The sequence below is a fragment of the Colobus angolensis genome, unplaced genomic scaffold (assembly GCF_000951035.1).
Source record: "Colobus angolensis palliatus isolate OR3802 unplaced genomic scaffold, Cang.pa_1.0 Scaffold110, whole genome shotgun sequence".
NCBI classification, from domain to species: domain Eukaryota; kingdom Metazoa; phylum Chordata; class Mammalia; order Primates; family Cercopithecidae; genus Colobus; species Colobus angolensis.
In genome coordinates this window covers 2,487,078-2,506,887 of record NW_012112031.1, presented here as the reverse complement: position 1 = coordinate 2,506,887, position 19,810 = coordinate 2,487,078, and the positions used below count along the sequence as shown (strand labels likewise).

At 41.7% G+C, this 19,810-nt stretch overlaps 1 protein-coding gene across 1 annotated transcript in view; it reads left to right on the top strand.

Annotated features, from left to right (window-relative positions):
* The window catches only part of METTL16 (methyltransferase like 16), a 74,809-nt gene that overhangs the window by 5,955 nt on the left and 49,044 nt on the right, over positions 1 to 19,810 (top strand). The window contains exons 2-4 of the mRNA XM_011956381.1: positions 9,227 to 9,453; positions 13,765 to 13,905; positions 19,200 to 19,315. Of these exons, the coding sequence (XP_011811771.1) occupies positions 9,227 to 9,453; positions 13,765 to 13,905; positions 19,200 to 19,315 (484 nt within the window). The remainder of the gene's footprint in view (positions 1 to 9,226; positions 9,454 to 13,764; positions 13,906 to 19,199; positions 19,316 to 19,810) is intronic.

Sequence of the window (19,810 nt, the reverse complement as noted above, 5' to 3'; positions counted from 1 at the left end):
CCAGGATGGTCTCGATCTCCTGACCTCGTGATCCGCCCGTCTCGGCCTCCCAAAGTGCTGGGATTACAGGCTTGAGCCACCGCGCCCGGCCAATAACTATTTGTTGAATGAATAAAGGAATGCACGCCAGCTGTCACAGTTTCTTAAAAATTCTGACCTGCTCTGTATACCTCAGTTGAACAAAGTGTGCTCAAAAGAAACATTTTTATATTTCACTTTTAAAAGTAGAGTAGCCAAGTACCCCAACTTTCTTTACAGTTCTACTATTTACAATAGAGTACAGCAGTGGTCTCCAGCCTTTTTGGCACCAGGGACCAGTTTCATGGATGACCATTTTTCCACGGACCTGTGGTGGAGGAGGGGTGGGTTTGGGATGATTCAAGCACTTTGCATTTATTGTGCATTTCTTTCTGTTATTATTACATTGTATTATTTCATTACATGAAATAATTATACAACTCACCATCGTGTAGAATCAGCTTGTTTTCCCGCAGCTTGCTTCCCCTCAGCTGGACGGTCCCATGTGGGGGTGATGGGCGACAGTGACAGATCATCAGGCATTAGATTCTCGAGGAGTGCTCAACCTCGATCCCTCGCATGCGCAGTTCAGGGGGGGTTCATGCTCCTGTGAGAATCTAATGCTGCCGCTGATCTGACAGGAGGCGGAGCTCAGGCGGTAATGCGAGCAACGGGGAATGGCTGTAAATTCAGATGAAGCTTTGCTATACAACAATAAAAAGTTGTATAAGGCTTGCAGTTATTATTTATTGCCCATATTAATGTTGAGAATCAGATCCATTTCATATGAAAACATGGATCACTGGTTTTGTTTGAAAGTAGTAGAGAGCTGGCAAAACCAAGCGGGCAAATCCACACAACATTAACTACTTAGAACAGAGTGGTGGTCACCAGGCGCGGTGGCTCACGCCTGTGATCCTAGCACTTTGGGAGGCTGAGGCGGGCAGAACACCTGAGGCCAGGAGTTCGAGACCAGCCTGGCCAACATGACGAAACCCCGTCTCTACTAAAAATACAAAATTAGCCAGGCATGGTGTTGGTGTTACATGCCTGTAGTCCCAGCTACTTGGGAGGCTGAGGCAGAAGAATCGCCTGAACCCAGGAGGCGGAGGTTGCAGTGAGCCGAGATTGCACCATCATACTCCAGGCTGGGCGACAAGAAAGAAACTTCGTCTCAAAAAAAAAAACAAAAGAAGAACAGAGTGGTGGTCATAACCTTTGAAATGGCCATTTGTGGCCTCTGGCATAGTGCTACTAAAAGTGGTTATTGAACTGGCTGCTTAACCACAAACTATTTGTTACTGTCCACAGAGGTAAGGACCTTGTGCCGTATGTTTAGGTTACTTCACATTTCTTTGGTTTCGTTGACTTTTTAGTGTGTTATTTACATTCTGGCACAAGCTCCTTATCTTGTCAGAGACTGGCATTTTGAGTAGTACCAATAGCTATTCCTTATAAATATTTTGAAACCCCTGATTTTCACAGTTACTTTGAAATGCCAGTGCACAATAGCAATACTTTTGTTACTATTTACTGCCCTTAGATAATACTCTTTATCAAGTTTATTTTATAAAGTATCTAAGTTATTAAGTTTCTTTAATAGAGATTTTCTGAAAACATTTGTCTCCTCAAATGCCTTTTACCATGAAATTTTACATTTGAGATTTTAAGCCTTTGAACACAGACACGGATGATTTTTTCTTTTGTGTGTTTAGCAGTGAAATTTAGTGACTAGGTCGGGCTGCCGTTCTAGAGTTAAAGACACGAATGTGTTTGAATGCCTTAGCATGGTACTCAAATGTGAGCTTCTTCCCCACATGTAAAACCTGACTTTCATTCCTGTGTCATTGAAGAAAGTGGAATTGGCCCATCCTTCTCACACACTTGACTGATTTCACAGGAATAAAATATTCCTATTAGAAGTAAAACTGAAGTTTTTATAGATTTTATACCTTTTTATTGCTCATCATTTATCTTGTTGATCCTGAGTTTATACTGCTTTTAATTAAGAAATACAAAGATAGTGCAAATCTTTTTTTTAATGTGAAAATTGATTGAGGCCGTTGCTGTGCTGTTGAATAAAGCAGAAATGTGTTGGTGGCTGTTGCCGCTGGATTAACTCTCTTTTATTAGCCCCCACAAATGACAAAATTAATACATATCCAATTCTGATATCTAAGAATAAACTTAATACCCCTTTAAATAGACTTAATGTATTTTGATGAGGCTTTCAATTGCTAGCATATATTTATACAATAAACATCTGCTTCCACTGTCCTATAGAAGCTGTTCTTTAAAACCAGTACCCACAGAAATGGAAAGTCAGTCACTTTTTAAAGTTATTATTCTCTTGGCCTCCATCAGCATTTTATATTTTTAACCCATTCTACATAGTTGCTCATTTAATCCTTTTGATCCAAAAATTAGGTTGTCTCTTGTAAAATAACTCCTGTTTTCCTTTTTATTTGTAGTTGTCTGGGATACTTTTGGTTAAGCTTTTATCTTCAACCTTTGGCTCATTTTGTTTTAGCTGTAGTTTTTGTTTAAAACAGTTTATTATAGTTAGTAGATTTTGACTTTTGTGATCTAATCTGAGAGTATTATGAGTTTACTATTTACATTCATTTCACATTCATTTTATATCATGCTTTGTTCTTGTTGCTTTTTTTTTTACACTATATAATCTGATTTTCACCTACCTTTCCTTTACTGCCCCTGATTTTATTTGATTATATTATTTATCTTCATTCTTCTAGTGCTAATATTCTTTTTTTTTTTTTTTTGAGGCAGGGGCCCACTCTCAGCCAGGCTGGAGTGCAGTGATGGGATCTTGGTTCACTGCAGCCTTGACCTCCTGGGCTCAAGTGATCCTCCTGCCTCCTGAGTAGCTGGGGCCACAGGCTCACACAACCACCATACTCCCACATCCAGCTAATTTTTGTACTTTTTGTAGAAACGGGCTTTCGCCATGTTGCCCAGGCTAGTCTCAAGCTCCTAAGCTCAAGCAGTCCACCCACCTCAGCCTCCCAAAGTGCTGGGATTACAGGTGTGAGCCATTGGGCCCAGCCAGTTTATCTTCTTAAATGTGTGCTTCTATCTCTGCTACTTAGTTTATCAACTTTAAATGAAGCCTTTTGACCCTGTGTATAAAAGCTGAGGAACTCCCTCTCCCTTTCCTGTTTCCTGTCCTGAATTTTGATTTTGTGTATGTTGTTGTGGTTTGTAAACACTGACGTTTTATTATGTAGCCATGGTTCACAGGTGTTTTCATCTTAGCTCTCTGGTTAAAATGGCTTAAATGCTCAGTGCTGGTTGTTTTGCTGTATACAGTAAGTCCTCACTTAGTGTTGCCAGTAGGTTCCTGGAAACTGCGACATTAATGAAACGATGTGTAGCAGGTCCTCTAATAATGTCATTTCTTTATAAGTGATGAGAAAAAAAAATTGATTTTGTTATATATGGTTTCGCTTAAAGTCAGAGAACCCATTGTCAATGTTAAGTGAAGACTTACTGTAGTTCCTTAATTTATCTCTATTGATTAAACTTTTTCCATTAGGAATTTCTTCACAAAGAGCTCATGAAAACTCTACTCCTTGAATTCCTGTACACTCAAAATGTTTATCTGTTGTTATTATAATCAAAGTAAGTTTGGCTGAGTATAAAATTGTGTCACGCTTCTTTTCCTCTAAGAGCTTTGTAGTCAGTGTTCTTTTGTCTTCTACTATTGAATGGTGCTGTGTGGAAATCTAAAGGTAGCCTCATTTACCCTACTGCGTCCCTAACCCCAAAATCAATGGTTTAACTTGTGTGCCTAGATATCTAAAGGATTTTTTTTTTTCTTGTAAGCCTTAAAGTCTGGTAATTTTTCTAGGTGTTGGTATTGCTAATTCTGTATCTTTTCCTAGGAACATAGTGAGCCTTCTATTTCTAGAAAGTTATCTTGAATCATATCTTTGAATATTTCTTTATTCTAATCCTTTGGTTCTGTTATTCAGAATCCCTGGTTATATGTAAGGGGATCTTTATTATTGACCTCTCTTATCTTTACTACTTTTTCTTTACTTTTTAAAACTTCCTACTCCTTTCCATTTCATTTGTTTGTTGAGATGTAGTTCACATACTATAAAATTCACTCTTATAACTCAGTGGTTTTTTAGTATATTGATACTTGTACAACCATGTCCACTATCTCATTACTAAATTTTGTTTAATTTTGCCTGGTTTTTTGAGTCTTGCTTGCTTTATCCCTTTCTCTTCTTCTCTGTATTATTGAAGCATATAATACCAGTTTGTTTCGTAATTAGGGGTATTAACTTTGGTTGCTTCGTTAAGGGGGTATCTGTCAGATTTCTTTATTGTACTGTTATTATTTTATCCTTTCATAATCTGATAATTGATATCATTATCAAGGTAATTAATAATTTCTGGGGAAGTATTTTGTGACTATGTAAATATCCTGTTTTCTTTTTTTTTTTCTTGTCAGTGTTTTTTTTTTTTTTTCTGAGACATGGTCTCACTCTTTTGTCCATATACGGGAGTGCAATGGCTTGATCTAGGCTCACTGCAACCTCTGCCTTCCAGGTTCAAGCAATTCTCCCAGCTCAGCTTCCTGAGAAGTTGGGACTAAAGGTGCATGTGCCATTATGCTCAGCTAATTTTTGTATTTTTTGATAGAGATGGGGTTTCACCATATTGGCCAGGCTGGTCTTGAACTCCTGACCTCAAGTGATCTGTCCGCCTTGGCCTCCCAAAGTGTTGGGATTGCAGATGTGAGCTGCTGTGCCCAGCCCAATATCCTGTTTTCCAACAAACTTTTACTCATTATTTTTAGCATCCATTGACAATTCTTAAGTGAAAAAATTATTAGCATGGTGATTGCCACATGTAAATTATCTAACTCTTTCACTGCTTCTACGTTTAAGGATGGACTCATAGGTTTTATTCTATGGGCCATGAATCCCTTGTTAGCCTTCTTCATTCACGTTGACACAGGTTTGGCCAAAGAGAGCGCCGTCAAGCTGGGTCTAGTGTACTTTTGATTTGTTCCTGCCTTCCTTTCAGCATGTCCGGTTTTCTAATACAATACAAAGTTGCGGGTTTGTCTTGTACTTCCCTACCCAGTTCTGGAATAATCGTTTATGCAAGGAACTCGGATTCTTCTGGGGAGCACTACTTAGAAACCAGGGTCTGGAGCTCTAGGTGTGCGCATAGCCATGGAGCGCCGCTGCTGCCAGGCTTTGGCCGTGTCTCCTCAGAGTCCACTCTGGTCATCCTCTTTCTGTCTGCTGTAGATGATACTCAAGTTCCATTCTTCATCCCTTCCATTTTCCTCCCTGGAAGTTAGTACCTGGAAGCATTCTTAGAGGTCACAAGAAATCATCATATTCAGGTATGGAATGCAATTTTTGTGTAGATAACAAATCTATATTCATGAAATCTGACTCTGCCCATCATCCGTATTTTTGCAAGGTCTTTTCCTGTGAAAGGTATGTTTTTTCTTTTCTTTTCTTTTTGAGACAGAGTCTCTCTCTGTTACCCAGGCTGGAGTGAAGTGGCGCAGTCTCAGTTCACCGCAACCTCTGCCTCCTGGGTTCAAGCGATTCTCTTGTCTCAGCCTCTCTAGTAGCTGGGATTACAGACATGTACCACTACGCCCGGTTAATTTTGTATTTTTAGTAGAGACGGGGTTCTCCATGGTGGTCAGGCTGGTCTCGAACTCCCGACCTCAGGTCATCTCCCTACTGCAGCTTCCCAAAGTGCTAGGATTACAGGTGTGAACCACTGCGCCCGGCCAAGGTGTGTTTTTTCTTTCTTTTCTTTCTTTTTCTTTCTTTTTTTTTTTTTTTTTGAGACGGAGCCTTGCTCTTTCTCCCAGGCTGGAGTGCAGTGGCGCGATCTGGGCTCACTGCAAGCTCCGCCTCCTGGGTTCACCCATTCTCCTGCCTCAGCCTCCTGAGTACCTGGGACTACAGGCGCCTGCTACCTCACCCAGCTAATTTTTTGTATTTTTAGTAGAGACGGAATTTCACCATGTTAGCCAGGATGGTCTCGATCTCCTGACTTTGTGATCCGCCTGCCTCGGCCTCCCAAAGTGCTGGGATTACAGGGGTGAGCCACTGCACCCGGCCCAAGGTGTGTTTTTTCTAAACAGTTTTTTGAAAGAGTAGGTCGTGTTACCTAACAACCACAGGCTGTCTATTCTTTAATATGTGTTCAATTGTGTTGCTGTATTCTTGGCATCACATAACAGAAGAATAAAGAAATTTTCTTCACATCAGACTGGAAGGTAATGGAAATGTTTACTGTTTGTTTATTCTGTTTTCAGTAACCGTTTCAGCCGTTCCATGTCTATAATTTGCTTGACAAATAATTAATGACTCCCATTGTACTAGGTCATAGTATTCCTCATAGTCATAAAATGCCAGCAAGAAGGACCCTCAGCCTGTTGAGTCCAATCCTTTACTTTTTTTTTTTTTCCTCCGAGATGGAGTCTCACTCTGTCACCCAGGCTGGAGTGCAATGGCATGATCTCAGCTCACTGCAACCTCTGCCTCCCGGGCTCAAGCGATTCTCCTGTCTCAGCCTCCTGAGTAGCTGGGATTGTAGGCATCCGCCACCACGACCAACTAATTTTTGTATTTTTTGTGCAGGTGGGGGTTCACCATGTTAGCCAGGCTGGTCTCGAACTCCTGACCTCAGGTGATGCACCCGCCATGGCCACCCAAATTGGTAGGATTGCAGGCATGAGCCACCACACCCAGCCAATCCTTTACTTTTATAGGTGGAGAAACTGAGACCTAAGAACTGAACTGACTTACTTAAGTCCATGGCTAATTGATTGCAGAGCCAAAAGTGGAGTCCAGGGCTCCTAACTTCCATTCTAGAACATTTTTGCTGTGGGTAGCGGAGAGATATTGGGTTGATGGAACCTGCCTGAAGTTTCCATGGTTGCTGGGTGGAAACAGCACGCTTCCTTCTGTCTTGGCACTCAAGTATCCAGATGGGCATTGAATTTTTCCAATGATTGGTCATTTGATGACCAGGCAGGGGAGCAGAAAAGGAGATGGTCCAGACCAGAAGCTGTTTAAGGATGTGTTGTTGCCTGACTAGACACCTTAAGGCCAGAATTCTAAGTAGTTTCAAAACTCCTCCTCCCTTTCCTAGCCCCATCTACTGACTTTCTGCTTTCTTCAAAATGCTCTGTTGGCCAGGTGCAGTGGTTCACGCCTGTAATCCCAACACTTAGGCCGAGGCGGGAGGATTACATGGGCCTGGGAGTTCAAGACCAGCCAAGGCAACATAATGGGCTGGGCCCTTTTCTCTACAAAAAAAAAAGCTGAGTGTGGCGGTATGCACCTACACTCCCAGCTACTTGGGGGGCTGAGGCAGGAGGGTCACTTGAGCCTGGGAGGTTGGGGCTGCAGTGAGCCGTGTTCACACTGCATTCCACTCTGGGAGACGGTGAGGACCTGTCTCAAAAAAAAAACCCCACAAAACCAAAAAAGACCCTGCTCTATTTATAAAAAAGGTCTGTTGGTTTTCTTTTTTAATATTTTCAGTTTAGCAGTATTTTGACATCAACATAGTTATATTGGTACAAGTTTCTTAAAAAGTTAAATACAGGCCAGGTGCGGTGGCTGACGCCTGTAATCCCAGCACTTTGGAAGGCCGAGGCGGGTAGATCACGAGGTCAGGAGATGGAGACCGTCCTGGCTAACACAATGAAGCTCCGTCTCCACTAAAAATACGAAAAAATTAGCCGGGCGTGGTGGCGGGCGCCTGTAGTCCCTGCTCCTTGGGAGCCTGAGGCAGGAGAATAACGTGAACCCGGGAGGCAGAACTTGCAGTGAGCCAAGATCGCGCCACTGCACTCCAGCTTGGGTGACAGAACGAGACTCCATCTCAAAAAAAAAAAAAAAGTTAAACACAAATATATCTTATGATCCATTCCTGACTCTGACTGTCTACCCAAGAGCAGTGAAAACGTATGTCCACCCGAAGACTCGTATGTAAATAGCAGCATTGTTCGTGATGGTCAATAAGTAGAAACAAGCCAGCTGTCCAGGAACTGGGGAATATGGATAAACAAAGGGTAGTTATTCTTACTATGGAATATTATTCACCCATAAAAAGAAGTGAAATACTGACAAGTTATAAAGTGGATGAACCTCGCAAACTTGTGTTAACTGACCAGAAGACCTCATTACAATTTCAGTTCCTTGAAATATCCAGAAAAGGTAAATCTGTAAAGACAGAAAGTACATCAATGGTTGCCTCAGGCTAAAGTTGGAAATGAAGAAAGACATGCAAATGGTCATGAGTTCTCCTTTTTGGGGTGATAGGGGTGTTCTAAAAGTGGGTTTTGGTGATGGTTGCACGACTCTGTTGATATACTAGAAACTATTCAGTTGTACACTTACAGGTGAATGTTATAGTGTGTGAATTATACTTCATAAAGCTTTAAAAAATTGCATTTTAAATTTGATGTCTGTAATAGTTGTCATATTTAAGTATCTTATCCTTTCTTCATTATTAAACATTTTTATACTGCTTTCTTTCCACTTTTAGGTAGGATTTTCAAGGAATGCTAATGTCAGATGTTAATGGTAACAGTAAAAATAGCTAGCATTTGTAAAATAGTTACTATGCACCAGACATTATGCTAAGTACTTCTCAGGTTATCTCACAGTAGCATTGTGGTATTGGTACTACTATCCTCATTTTACAGCAGAGAAAACAGTTTCATAGAGGTAAATGACTTGTCCAAAGTCAGGCCCTACAGATACAGGGCCTGACACCACGCCTGGCCTCTATTTCGAACTCAGTGGAATTATTAGCATTCTTCACTCCTAGATAGTAGTAAGTGTTTAACTTTGATGTTTGTATACATTTTTCAGTTCTCATCCTACATGATCTTTTCAGTGGCATTTATTGATCCCTCCTTTCTCTTTTGTAAGGAGGCAATGAGACAGGAATTTGAGCCGAGTCATTTAATCTCTGTGCTCTGTATATGGATATGCAGTGTTTTTGGTGGAGGATTGTACTGCTTTTCATATGCCGTGACTGTTAAACACTCATGTATATATGCCACTGGGATGAATGTTCTATGTAACTATAGATGTGTGATCTCTTTAGGAAGTTCAGATGGGCATTTGGTTTTGCCTGTTTGTCATAGAGCTTGTACAGCATAGTGAATCTTATTAATCAGTTTTACTTCTTTTTCTCTATTCCTCAGCCTTAATTTTAAAGACCCCGAAGCAGTCAGAGCTCTGACTTGTACTCTCCTAAGGGAAGATTTTGGACTTTCTATTGATATTCCATTGGAGAGACTAATTCCCACAGTTCCCTTGAGACTCAACTATATTCACTGGGTAGAAGATCTGATCGGTCACCAGGATTCTGACAAAAGTACTCTCCGAAGAGGCATTGACATAGGTATATAGTTTTAAATTCTTTTTTGGCCAAACATAGGTTTTGTAAGTTTTGCAAGATCAAATTCTTTGTAAACTTTTCTACTGGGTATTTGTTGTTGTACGAAAAAAGCTGGCTGCAGATACAGGTTGAGCATCCTCAATCCAAAAATCTGAAATGCTTCCAAATCTGCAACCTTTGAGCACTGATATGCTGCTCAAAGGCAATGTGCATTGGAGCTTTCCAGATTTGGGGGTTAGGGATGTTCAGCCTGTAAATATAATGCAAATATTTCAAAATCTGAAAAAAAAACTGAAATCCAAAACACTTCTAATCCCAAGCATTTTGGATTAGAGATCCTCAACCTGTATTACCGTTCTTATTTACTACACCTGTTACCATTCTTACTGCACCTGTTACCGTTCTTATTTACTACACCTGTTACCGTTCTTATTTACTACGCCTGTTAGCATTCTTACTTACTACACCTGTTACCGTTCTTACTTACTACACCTGTTACTGTTCTTACTTACTACACCTGTTACCGTTCTTACTTACTACACCTGTTACTGTTCTTACTTACTACACCTGTTACCGTTCTTATTTACTACACCTGGCCTTTTCTCCCACTGATTTCTCTTGAGAAGGGATTGTCAGTCCAAACAGGGAGCAAGAGGTTAAGGGAAGTACAAAATGAAAGTGAGGCTCTTACTTACATAGCTTTTCTTTTTTTTTTTAATTAAAAAATTTTTTTTATTTTTTTTAATTTTGAAATGGGGTCTCGTAGTGTTGCCCAAGGTTGGTCTTGACTCCTGGGCTCAAGCAATCCACCTGCCTCGGCTTCCCAAAGTGCTGAGATTACAGGCATGAGCTACGACACCTGGCCCTACTTAGCGTTTCAGATAACCACATTGATGTCTGTGTGTGTTGGGCTTTATTTTTACTCTGGTGTCTTCATATTGTGATTTTTTTTTTTTTTGAGGCGAAGTTTTGCTCTTGTTGCCCAGGCTGGAGTGCAATGGCCTGGTCTCAACTCAGTGCAACCTCCGCCTCCCAGGTTCAAACAATGCTCCTGCCTCAGCCTCCCAAGTAGCTGGGATTACAGGTGCCCTCCACCACACCTGGCTAACTTTTGTACTTCTAGTAGAGATGGGATTTCACCATGTTGATCAGGTTGTTCTCAAACTCCTGACCTCAGGTGATCTGCCCACCTCGTCCTCCCAAAGTGCTGGGATCACAGGCGTGAGCCACCACGCCTGACCACCGCGCCTGGCCTCTATTTTGAACTCAGTGGAATTATTAGCATTCCTCACTCCTAGATAGTAGTAAGTGTTTAACTTTGATGTTTGTATACGTTTTTCAGTCCTCAGCCTACATGATCTTTTCAGCGGCATTTATTGATCCCTCCTTTCTCTTTTGTTCGCTCTCCTTCATTTGCTTTCATGACGCCAGACTGTTGGTTTCCTCTTTCGTTTCTGTGCACTGTTCTCCACTTTTCAGGCGTACCTGCCTGTATCTGACCACTAGATATTGGTGTTCCTTGCATAAGGCTCAGCCTTTAGCTCCTTTCTCACTCAGCACCCTACCCTGGCAATTGCATTCACTTCTATGACGATTTCCCACCTCCATACAAATAAATCACATGTTTATATGTTCCTCCAACTCAGATTACTTTCCTTGGCCTCCGATCTCATATACAAGAGAAACTTGGATTTCTGAAAAACATCTCAGACTTGCTGTGTCCAAGACCAAACTCACACTCTGTTTCCCTAATCCTGGTTCTCCACTCTGTTTCCCTAATCCTGGTTCTCTTTGTTTCCTGTTTCAGTGAGTCTACCATAGTCCACCCTGTGATCCTTGGTACTTGCTTCTCCACGCTCAGTAAAAAAAAATCTATGACTGTTTCCTGTTGACTTTCTCTCTTAAATACTTCTGAAATCATCTACTTCTCTCCATCTCCACTGCCGTCCTAGCCAAGTCATCATCTCTTACCTTTTTGCATTTCTGCATTTCTCACCTCTTCTGCTTCTCACCTAGTTTTACTTAAAAAGCTTGACAGCCTAGTTGGTACTAATTTGATTTTAATTATGCCCCAAACTCTCTAAAATAGCATTTGGGGATAGAGGAGGTTAATGGATTTTAATTCTTCACAAGGGGCACTACCTGACTGCAATCACATCCATTCTAATTAGGGCTTTATATAAATTCTTCCCCCAGACTCCATCAGTTTGCTCTAATTCTATGATTACGGACTTTCCATTTTTATTTATCATTACAAAGATTATTACCCGTCTAAAAATGTCATTTGGCTTTCTGAGGGAATTTTGTTCTGTCCTATAAAGGACTAGTAAAGAATCTGTTGCATTCTCTTAGAGTGCAAGTCTTTGGGTCTTGAGAATTAAGAAACTTTTTTTGGCGCTGACAAATCTTTTATGTATATTTATTACCCTGGAGGTAAGTGTACTTTTTTAATCTTTTAAGTGAAATTGAAGTTTGAAGAGAGAGGCAGTTGTGTAAAAGTCAAGGATCTGGTCTGGATTTTTTTCCTACAGAGTAGAAAGTACAACTGAAATGTTCTGATGATGTGTGTGTCTGGCTTACTAGAACGGCTAGCAGGGGCTAAAGAAGTGTGGTTTCTGAGAAGACCTTGAATACCCTTTACCACCCTTTCCCTCACCACCCCGCAGGTATCCAAGGAGGTGCTTGTCCAGTAGCACTGGGGCCAGGATACTCTCGGGCAAACATGGTAGGCAACGCAGCATTCACCGTGACCGTCAAAGAGCTTAACTGTTGGGGCCGTCATCTTTTAGTAGCCTGTTCTGGATGCGTAATGAGGAAGCAGTATGACAAGCCTGGATTTCCTCTGGGTTAGGAGTATCTAGCCTCTGCTTCTCCCTGGCAAATCCTTACAAGGCTAGGCCGGAACTGGGATACGGTCAGATGAGAGCAGACCTGGAGTGGCTGGTGGAGGCTGACTGCTTTAGGCCTTTGGGAGAAACACTCTTCTCTTGAATATACTCTTTAGGATCTAATTGGCCAAGATAGTCAATATTGTAAAAGAGAGAGAGAGAGATTGAGATTTGCTCTGTCACCCAGGCTGAAGTGCAGTGGCAAAGTCTCGGCTTACTGCAACCTCCACCTCCCAGGTTCGAGTAATTCTCCTGCCTCAGCCTTCTGAGGAGCTGGAATTGCAGGTGCCCACCATCATGCCCAGCTAATTTCTGTAGTTTTAGTAGAGACGGGGTTTCACCATGTTGCAGGCAGGCCTGGAACTCCTGACCTCAGGTGGTCCGCCCGCCTCGGCCTCCTAAAGTGCTGGGACTACAGGTGTGAGCCACCATGCCCGGCCTGTAAAAACAATATTCCTGGTTAGTATATAGTCCGGTCCAGGGCTCGGGGTTCTACATGATTTAGTACCAAATCCTAGTGGTCAAAGAGTGTTCTTTTTGCCTGGAGTGTTTGCCTTTTGAATACCTCCCTTGACACTGTGGTGAGGCGAGCCAGTGACTCTGATGTCTTGGCTCCAAACCAAGTATTTTCCCATGTCTCCACATCTAAGAGATGAGTTATCTCTTTAATCTCTTTAGTTTGTTTGTTTGTTTGTTTGTTTGTTTTTTCCACTTCTTATTTCTTTCAGCTCACAACTTACAGACATTTGGGTAATTCAGCAGTTTAATAAATATTTTATACCCTACATATTTTTTCCTGCTTTTGGAGAATGGAATGTACATTGATCCGTTTTAAGATATTACAAAGGCATTTTAACAAATAGCATTGTTTTCTTTTAAGAAAATTGAGTTTTGTGTGAGATTTAAAATGAAGACTTTACAAAGTACATCAGCTGAGTTTTGAGCATTTTAGGTGAATTAGTCACATATTCCGCGACCTCTGCTAATGTGTTCTTCATTTTTTATACAACACACGAAAGAGGAGGCCAGCAAGGTTTCGATACTTTAGGAAGTGTGAGTCTAATTAGGAGGTAAGACTAACATGCATGAATGACTGGGAACCCAGTAGCCATAATATATGTGAAATCAGGTACCAGCTTGTGATTTCTCTACCAAAACATACAAAAATTACAGAAAATACAAAAATTAGCCAGGCATGGTGGCATGCACCTGTAGTCCCGGGAACTCGGGAGGCTGAGTGGGGAGAATCGCCTTAGCCCAGGAAGTTGAGACTGCAGTGAACCGTGATCACACCACTGCACTGTAGCCTGGGTGACAGAGTGAGACCCTGTCTGAAAACAGAATTCTGAGAAGAGTGGTGTTTTCATGATGATTCTAACCTTTCCCTCGGGTGTGTGGAATGTGTTTTGAATTTTCATTTTACTAGGTACGGGGGCATCCTGCATCTACCCCTTACTCGGAGCAACCTTGAATGGCTGGTATTTCCTTGCAACAGAAGTGGATGATATGTGTTTCAACTATGCAAAGAAAAATGTGGAACAGAATAACTTATCTGATCTCATAAAAGGTTAGTGCCACAGAATGAATACCTCCAAACTCTGTGTCTTTACCTGCCGTTTTAGTTTAACACATTTCATTACCTGTTTCTTTAATATGCAGACTTCGGCAATTTTAAAAAATCTGGCACTTTGTAATTGGGTTTGCTGCCTTGATACCAGAATTAACTCAGAAAGAAAATAGTAACTACAGTTGATCCTTATTATTTGTGGATTCTTTATTAGTGAATTTGCCTGCTTGCTGAAATGTATTTATTTATCCATTCATTTATTTTAGTAGATTTTCTTGAATAAATTTTTTTTATTCATTATAACCCCTTAGAAACATTTCCAGAGACTTTAAGTGGTGGTTTTTTTGTTTGTTTGTTGAGTTTATTTTTTAGGGCATTTTTAGGTTCATAGCAAAATGAAGTGGAAGGTTCAGAGATTCCCTGTATATCCCTGCCCCCACACATGCATAGCCTTCTCCATTATCAGCATCCCCCAGCAGAGTGGGATATTTGTCACAGGTGATGAACCTATGCTGGCACATCATTGTCACCCACCGTTCATGCTTTACATCACGGATTCCTCTTGGTGGTGTGCATTTCGTAGTTTTGGACGAATGAAGTGGACATGTGTCTCCCAGTACAGTATACACACAATTGTTTCACTGCCCTGCCGTCTTCTGTGCCTCAGCTGTCCGTCTCTCACTGCCCTCAGCCCCAGGAAACTGCTGACCTTTTTACTGTCTCCATAGTTGTACATTTTCCAGAACGTCATATAATTGGAATCACACAGTAGATAGACTCTTTGGAGTGGCTTCTTCCACTTGAGAGACATTTATTTAACTTTCCTAATGTCTTTTTACAGTTTGATAGCTTTTTAAAAAATTCTTTTATTTTTTTTCTGCTGCCTCTCTAATTGCAGAAAGCTCATTTATTTTTAGCACATTTCATTTTGATATTTGATTATCTGGGGGTACCAGAGTTTCTCCATTCACCTATTGAAGGACACCTTGATTGTTTCCAAATTCTGACAATTACAAATAAAGTTGTGAGAAACATCTGTGTGCAGCTTTTTCTGTGCATGTAAGTTTTTGACTCCTTTAGGTAAATACCAAGCAGTGTGCTTGCTGGATGGTATGGTAATGGTATGTTTAATTTTGTAAGAAACCACCAAACTCCCTTCCAGAGTACCGTTTTGCACTCCCACTAGCAATGGACGAAAGTTCCTGTTGCTCACATCTTTGCCAGCACTGAGTGTTGTCAGTGTTCTGGATTTTGGCCATTCTAATAGCTGTATAGTGGTATTTCATTATTTTAATGTGCATTTTCCTGATATTGATGTAGAGCATCTTTTCATGTGCTCGTTTACCATCTGTGTATCTTTTTTGGTGAGATGTCTGTTCAGGCCTTTTGCCCATTTTTTTTTTTTTTTTTTTTGAGACTTAGTTTTGCTCTTGTTCCCCAGGCTGGAGTGCAATGGCGCGATCTCGGCTCACTGCAACCTCTGCCTCCCAGGTTCAAGCGATTCTCCTGCCTCAGCCTCCCAAGTAGCTGAGATTACAGGCACCCCCCCACCATGCCCAGCTAATTTTTGTATTTTTAGTAGAGATGGGGTTTCACCATGTTGCCCAGGCTGGTCTCAAACTCCTGTCCTCAAGTGATTCTCTTGTCTGGACCTCCCAGAGTGTTGGAATGATAGACATGAGCCACTGCCCCCAGCCAAGTCCAGCTTATTGATCTTCTTTTAAGGAATTATATCCAGTACCGTTGGTATTATATCCAAAAGTGCTGTAATCTCAGCATGCTGGGGGCTGAGGTGGGTAGATCCTTGAGGTCAGGAGTTCGAGACCAGCCTGGCCTACATGACGAAACCCCATCTCTACTAAAAATACAAAAATTAGCTGGTGTTGTGGCGCATGCATGTAATCCCAGTGACTCAGGAGGCTGAGGAGCAAGAATCACCTGAGTCTGGGAGGTGGAGGTTGCAGTGAGCCGAGATCGCAACACTGCACCCCAGCCTGGGAAACAGAGCAAGACTCTGTTACTTTCTAGGAGTTTTATAGTCTTGCATTTTGCATTTAGGTTTGTGATCTGTTTTGAGTTAAATTTTGTGAAGGATATAAGGTCTGTGTCTAGGTTCATTTTATGCATGTGGATGTCCAAGTGATGTTCCAGTATCAGTTCTTGAAAAGACTAAATCTGTTCTGTTCTATTGATCTATTCATTCACTAAAAACATGCTGTTTTGATTATGGTAGTTTTGTAGTAAGTCTTAGAATTGGGTGTAGTGCCAGTCTTTCAACTTGCCTCTTCTCTTTCAATACTGTGTTGGCTATCCTGAGCCTTTTGCCTCTCCAAATAAACTTTAAAATTAGTTTGTTAATAGCTAAAGTGTATGTATGTATGTTTATATGTATGAATGTGTTTCCTTATTTAATTTTAGAGGCAGGGTCTCACTGTCACCCAGGCTGGAGTGTAGTGACTCACTGTAGCTTCAACCTCCTATGTTCAGATAATCCTCCAGCCTCAGCCTTGTGAGTAGCTGAGACTGCCTGTGTGTGTGCCACCATGCCTGGCTAATTTTTGTGTTTTTTTGTAGAGATGGGGTGTTGTCATGTTGCCCAGGCTGGTCTGGAACTCCTGGGCTCGAGTGATTTTCTGGCCTCAGCCTCCCAAAGTGCTGGAGTTAAGGCATGAGCCACTGCACCCAACCAAAAATTTATTTATTTTTAACTTAAAATTGACATTCATAGTACTGTTGTGGTCATTCACAGACATGTGCCTAGTGGCATATAATTGGAGTTGCCTGGTGTGTGTGTCCCAGCTGAGGCTCAGCAAGGCGATGCTCTGCCTTCTTATTCCAGCTTCCATACTGTGGACCAAGCGTCCTTTTCTTGGTCTATTTAATACCACGTTTTGGGTGTTTTTTTATTTTTATTTTGCATTTTTGTGCTTTCTCTTGGTGATTTTGCTGTTTAAAATAGTCCCTAAACATAGTGCTGAAAGGCTGTCTTGTGTTCCTCAGTGCAAAAAGGCTGTGATGTGCCTTACAGAGAAAATACATGTGTTAGATAAGCTTCTTTCAGACACGAGTTATAGTGGTGTTGGCCATGAGTTCAGTGTTAGTGAGTCAGCAATGTATATTCGATAAAGTGTCTTTAAACACCATAAAACAAGATTGTGTGTCTCTCAGTTGATGAAAATGTGATGAGAGACTTGTAGGAACCTAACCCTGTATTTCCCCTGGGAACCAGTGGTTCAGTATTCACTCATTGACTATTTGTGGCTACTTTTTACAACATAACTAGCGCAGATAATGAGAATTGACTATATGTGAAGTAACTTAGTCATCAGGATTTTAAAAGGAAGGAAACCCGACTGTGGATTAAACTGTACCATCTTTTTAATCTCAGTACATAGGCCGGGCGCGGTGGCTCACACCTGTAATCCCAGCACTTTGGGAGGCTGAAGCAGATCGCCTGAGGTCAGGAGTTTGAGAGCAGACTGATCAACATGGTGAAATTCCATCTCTACTAAAAATACAGAAATTAGCTGGGCGTGGTGGTGGGCACCTGTAGTCCCAGCTACTCGGGAGGCTGTGGCAGGAGAATCGCTTGAACTTGGGAGGCAGAGGTTGCAGTGAGTGGAGATCGCACCACTGCACTTTGTTCTGGTCAGAGTGAGACTGTGTCTCAAAAACAAATAATAACTTCAGTACATAGAACTGTACAAGAAATAGTCAAATTCCCTTGTGATTAGTTACTTTTTATTTTTGTGACCATTCTGTGTATAAAGCGGTGTTAATTTTTTTTTCCATTGAAGAGATTTTATGTCTCTTTATGAAGGAAATAAGACTTCATAGTATTGAACATATCTTTGTAAGGGGAGACGTTAATATTATTAGTGCATTTGTTTTGTTTCTCTATTGTTGTGTAACAAATCTAGGAGCCTATTTACTTTTATTTATTTTTTATTTTTTGAGACGGACTCTTGCTGTGTCACCCAGGCTGGAGTGCAGTGGCACAGTCTTGGCTCACTGCAACCTCTGTCTCCCAGGTTCAAGCGATTCTCCTGCCTGAGCCTCCTGAATAGCTGGGATTATAGGTGCCCACCACCACACCGTCTAATTTTTGTGATTTTTTTTAGTAGAGACAGGGTTTCACCATGTTGGCCAGGTAGGTCTCGAACTCCTGACCTGAAGTGATCCACCTGCCTCGGCTTCCCGAAGTGTTGGGATTCCAGGCATCCAGGCATGAGCCACCTCATTGTTACATTGTTATTGTAACAATATAACAATCCCGGCCCTAGGAGCCTTAAAAAAAAAAAATTTTTTTTTTTTTTTTTGATTAGAGACAGGGTCTCACTCTGTCATCCAGGCTGGAGTGCAGTGGCGTGATCATGGCTTAAGCCTCCTGGGCTCAAGCAGTCTCTCACTTTAGCCTCCCTAGTAGCTAGAATTATAGGCTCATACCACCACGGTCAGATAATTTTTTATTTTTAAAATTTTTGTAGAGATAGGTTCTTGCTATGTTGCCCAGGCTAATCTGGAACTCTTGGTCTCAAGCAGTTCTCCCGCCTTGGCCTCCCAAAGCACTGGGATTACAGGCATGAACCATGGCACTTGGCCCCAGCAACTTCAAACAAGACACATTTATCTCATTGTTCCTATGGGTCATACATTCCGGCATAGCTTAGTTGAGTGGTTCTAGTTGAGACACTTTCATGCATTTGCAGTCAAGTTGTTGGCTAGAGCTACAGTATCTGAAGGATTTACGGGTGGTAGAGATTTGCTTCCGAGATGGCTTACTCGCGGCTCGCTCACACGACTCTTGGAAGGAAACCCTAGTTCATAGCCATGTGGATCTCTCCATGAAGCTATTTGAGTGTCCTTAAAATGCAGCCGACACTCTAGGGGAAGGAAATTAAACTCCATCTCCTGAAGGGATTAACGTCAAAGGGTTTGAGGACATACAGTCACGCATTACTTAACAGCAGGGAGATATTCTGAGAAATGCATTGTTAGGTGATTGCATCGCAGTGTGTGCTCATGCACACCTAGGCCTGTGGCTCCCTATGCCGTAACCTGAACAGTATGTTACTGTATTGAGTACGGAAGGCCGTTTTAACACAATGGTAAGTATTTGTGTGTCTAAGCATATCAAACATAGAAAAGGTACAGTAAAAATGTGGTGTTACAATCTTACAGGACCACCGTCATATATGCAGTCCATTGTTACCAAAGCATCATTATGCAGTGCGTGATTATACTTTAAAACCACCGCAACAGTGATTAGCTCACAGTCCTGTTTTTCCTCCTAGTGGTGAAAGTGCCACAGAAGACACTCCTGATGGATGCTCTTAAAGAAGAATCTGAGATAATCTATGACTTTTGCATGTGCAACCCTCCCTTTTTTGCCAATCAATTAGAAGCCAAGGTAAAATGTCTTCTGCTTTAAAATAATTGAATACAGGCTGGGCACAGTGGCTCATACCTGTGATCCCTGCACTTTGGGAGGCCAAGGTGGGCGGATCATGAAGTCAGGAGTGTGAGACTAGCCTGGCCAACATGGTGAAACCCCTTCTCTACTAAAGATACAAAAAATTAGCCAGGCGTCGTGGCCCACGCCTGTAATCCCAGCTACTGGGGAGGCTGAGGTGGAAAAATTGCTTGAACCTGGGAGGCGGAGGTTGCAATGAAAACTTTAAAAAATTAACTTACGGCCGGGCACGGTGGCTCAAGCCTGTAATCCCAGCACTTTTGAGAGGCTGAGACGGGCAGATCATGAGGTCAGAAGATCGAGACCATCCTGGCTAACACGGTGAAACCACGTCTCTACTGAAAAAATACAAAAAACTAGCCGGGCGTGGTGGTGGGCGCCTGTAGTCCTAGCTACTCGGGAGGCTGAGGCAGGAGAATGGCGTGAAACTGG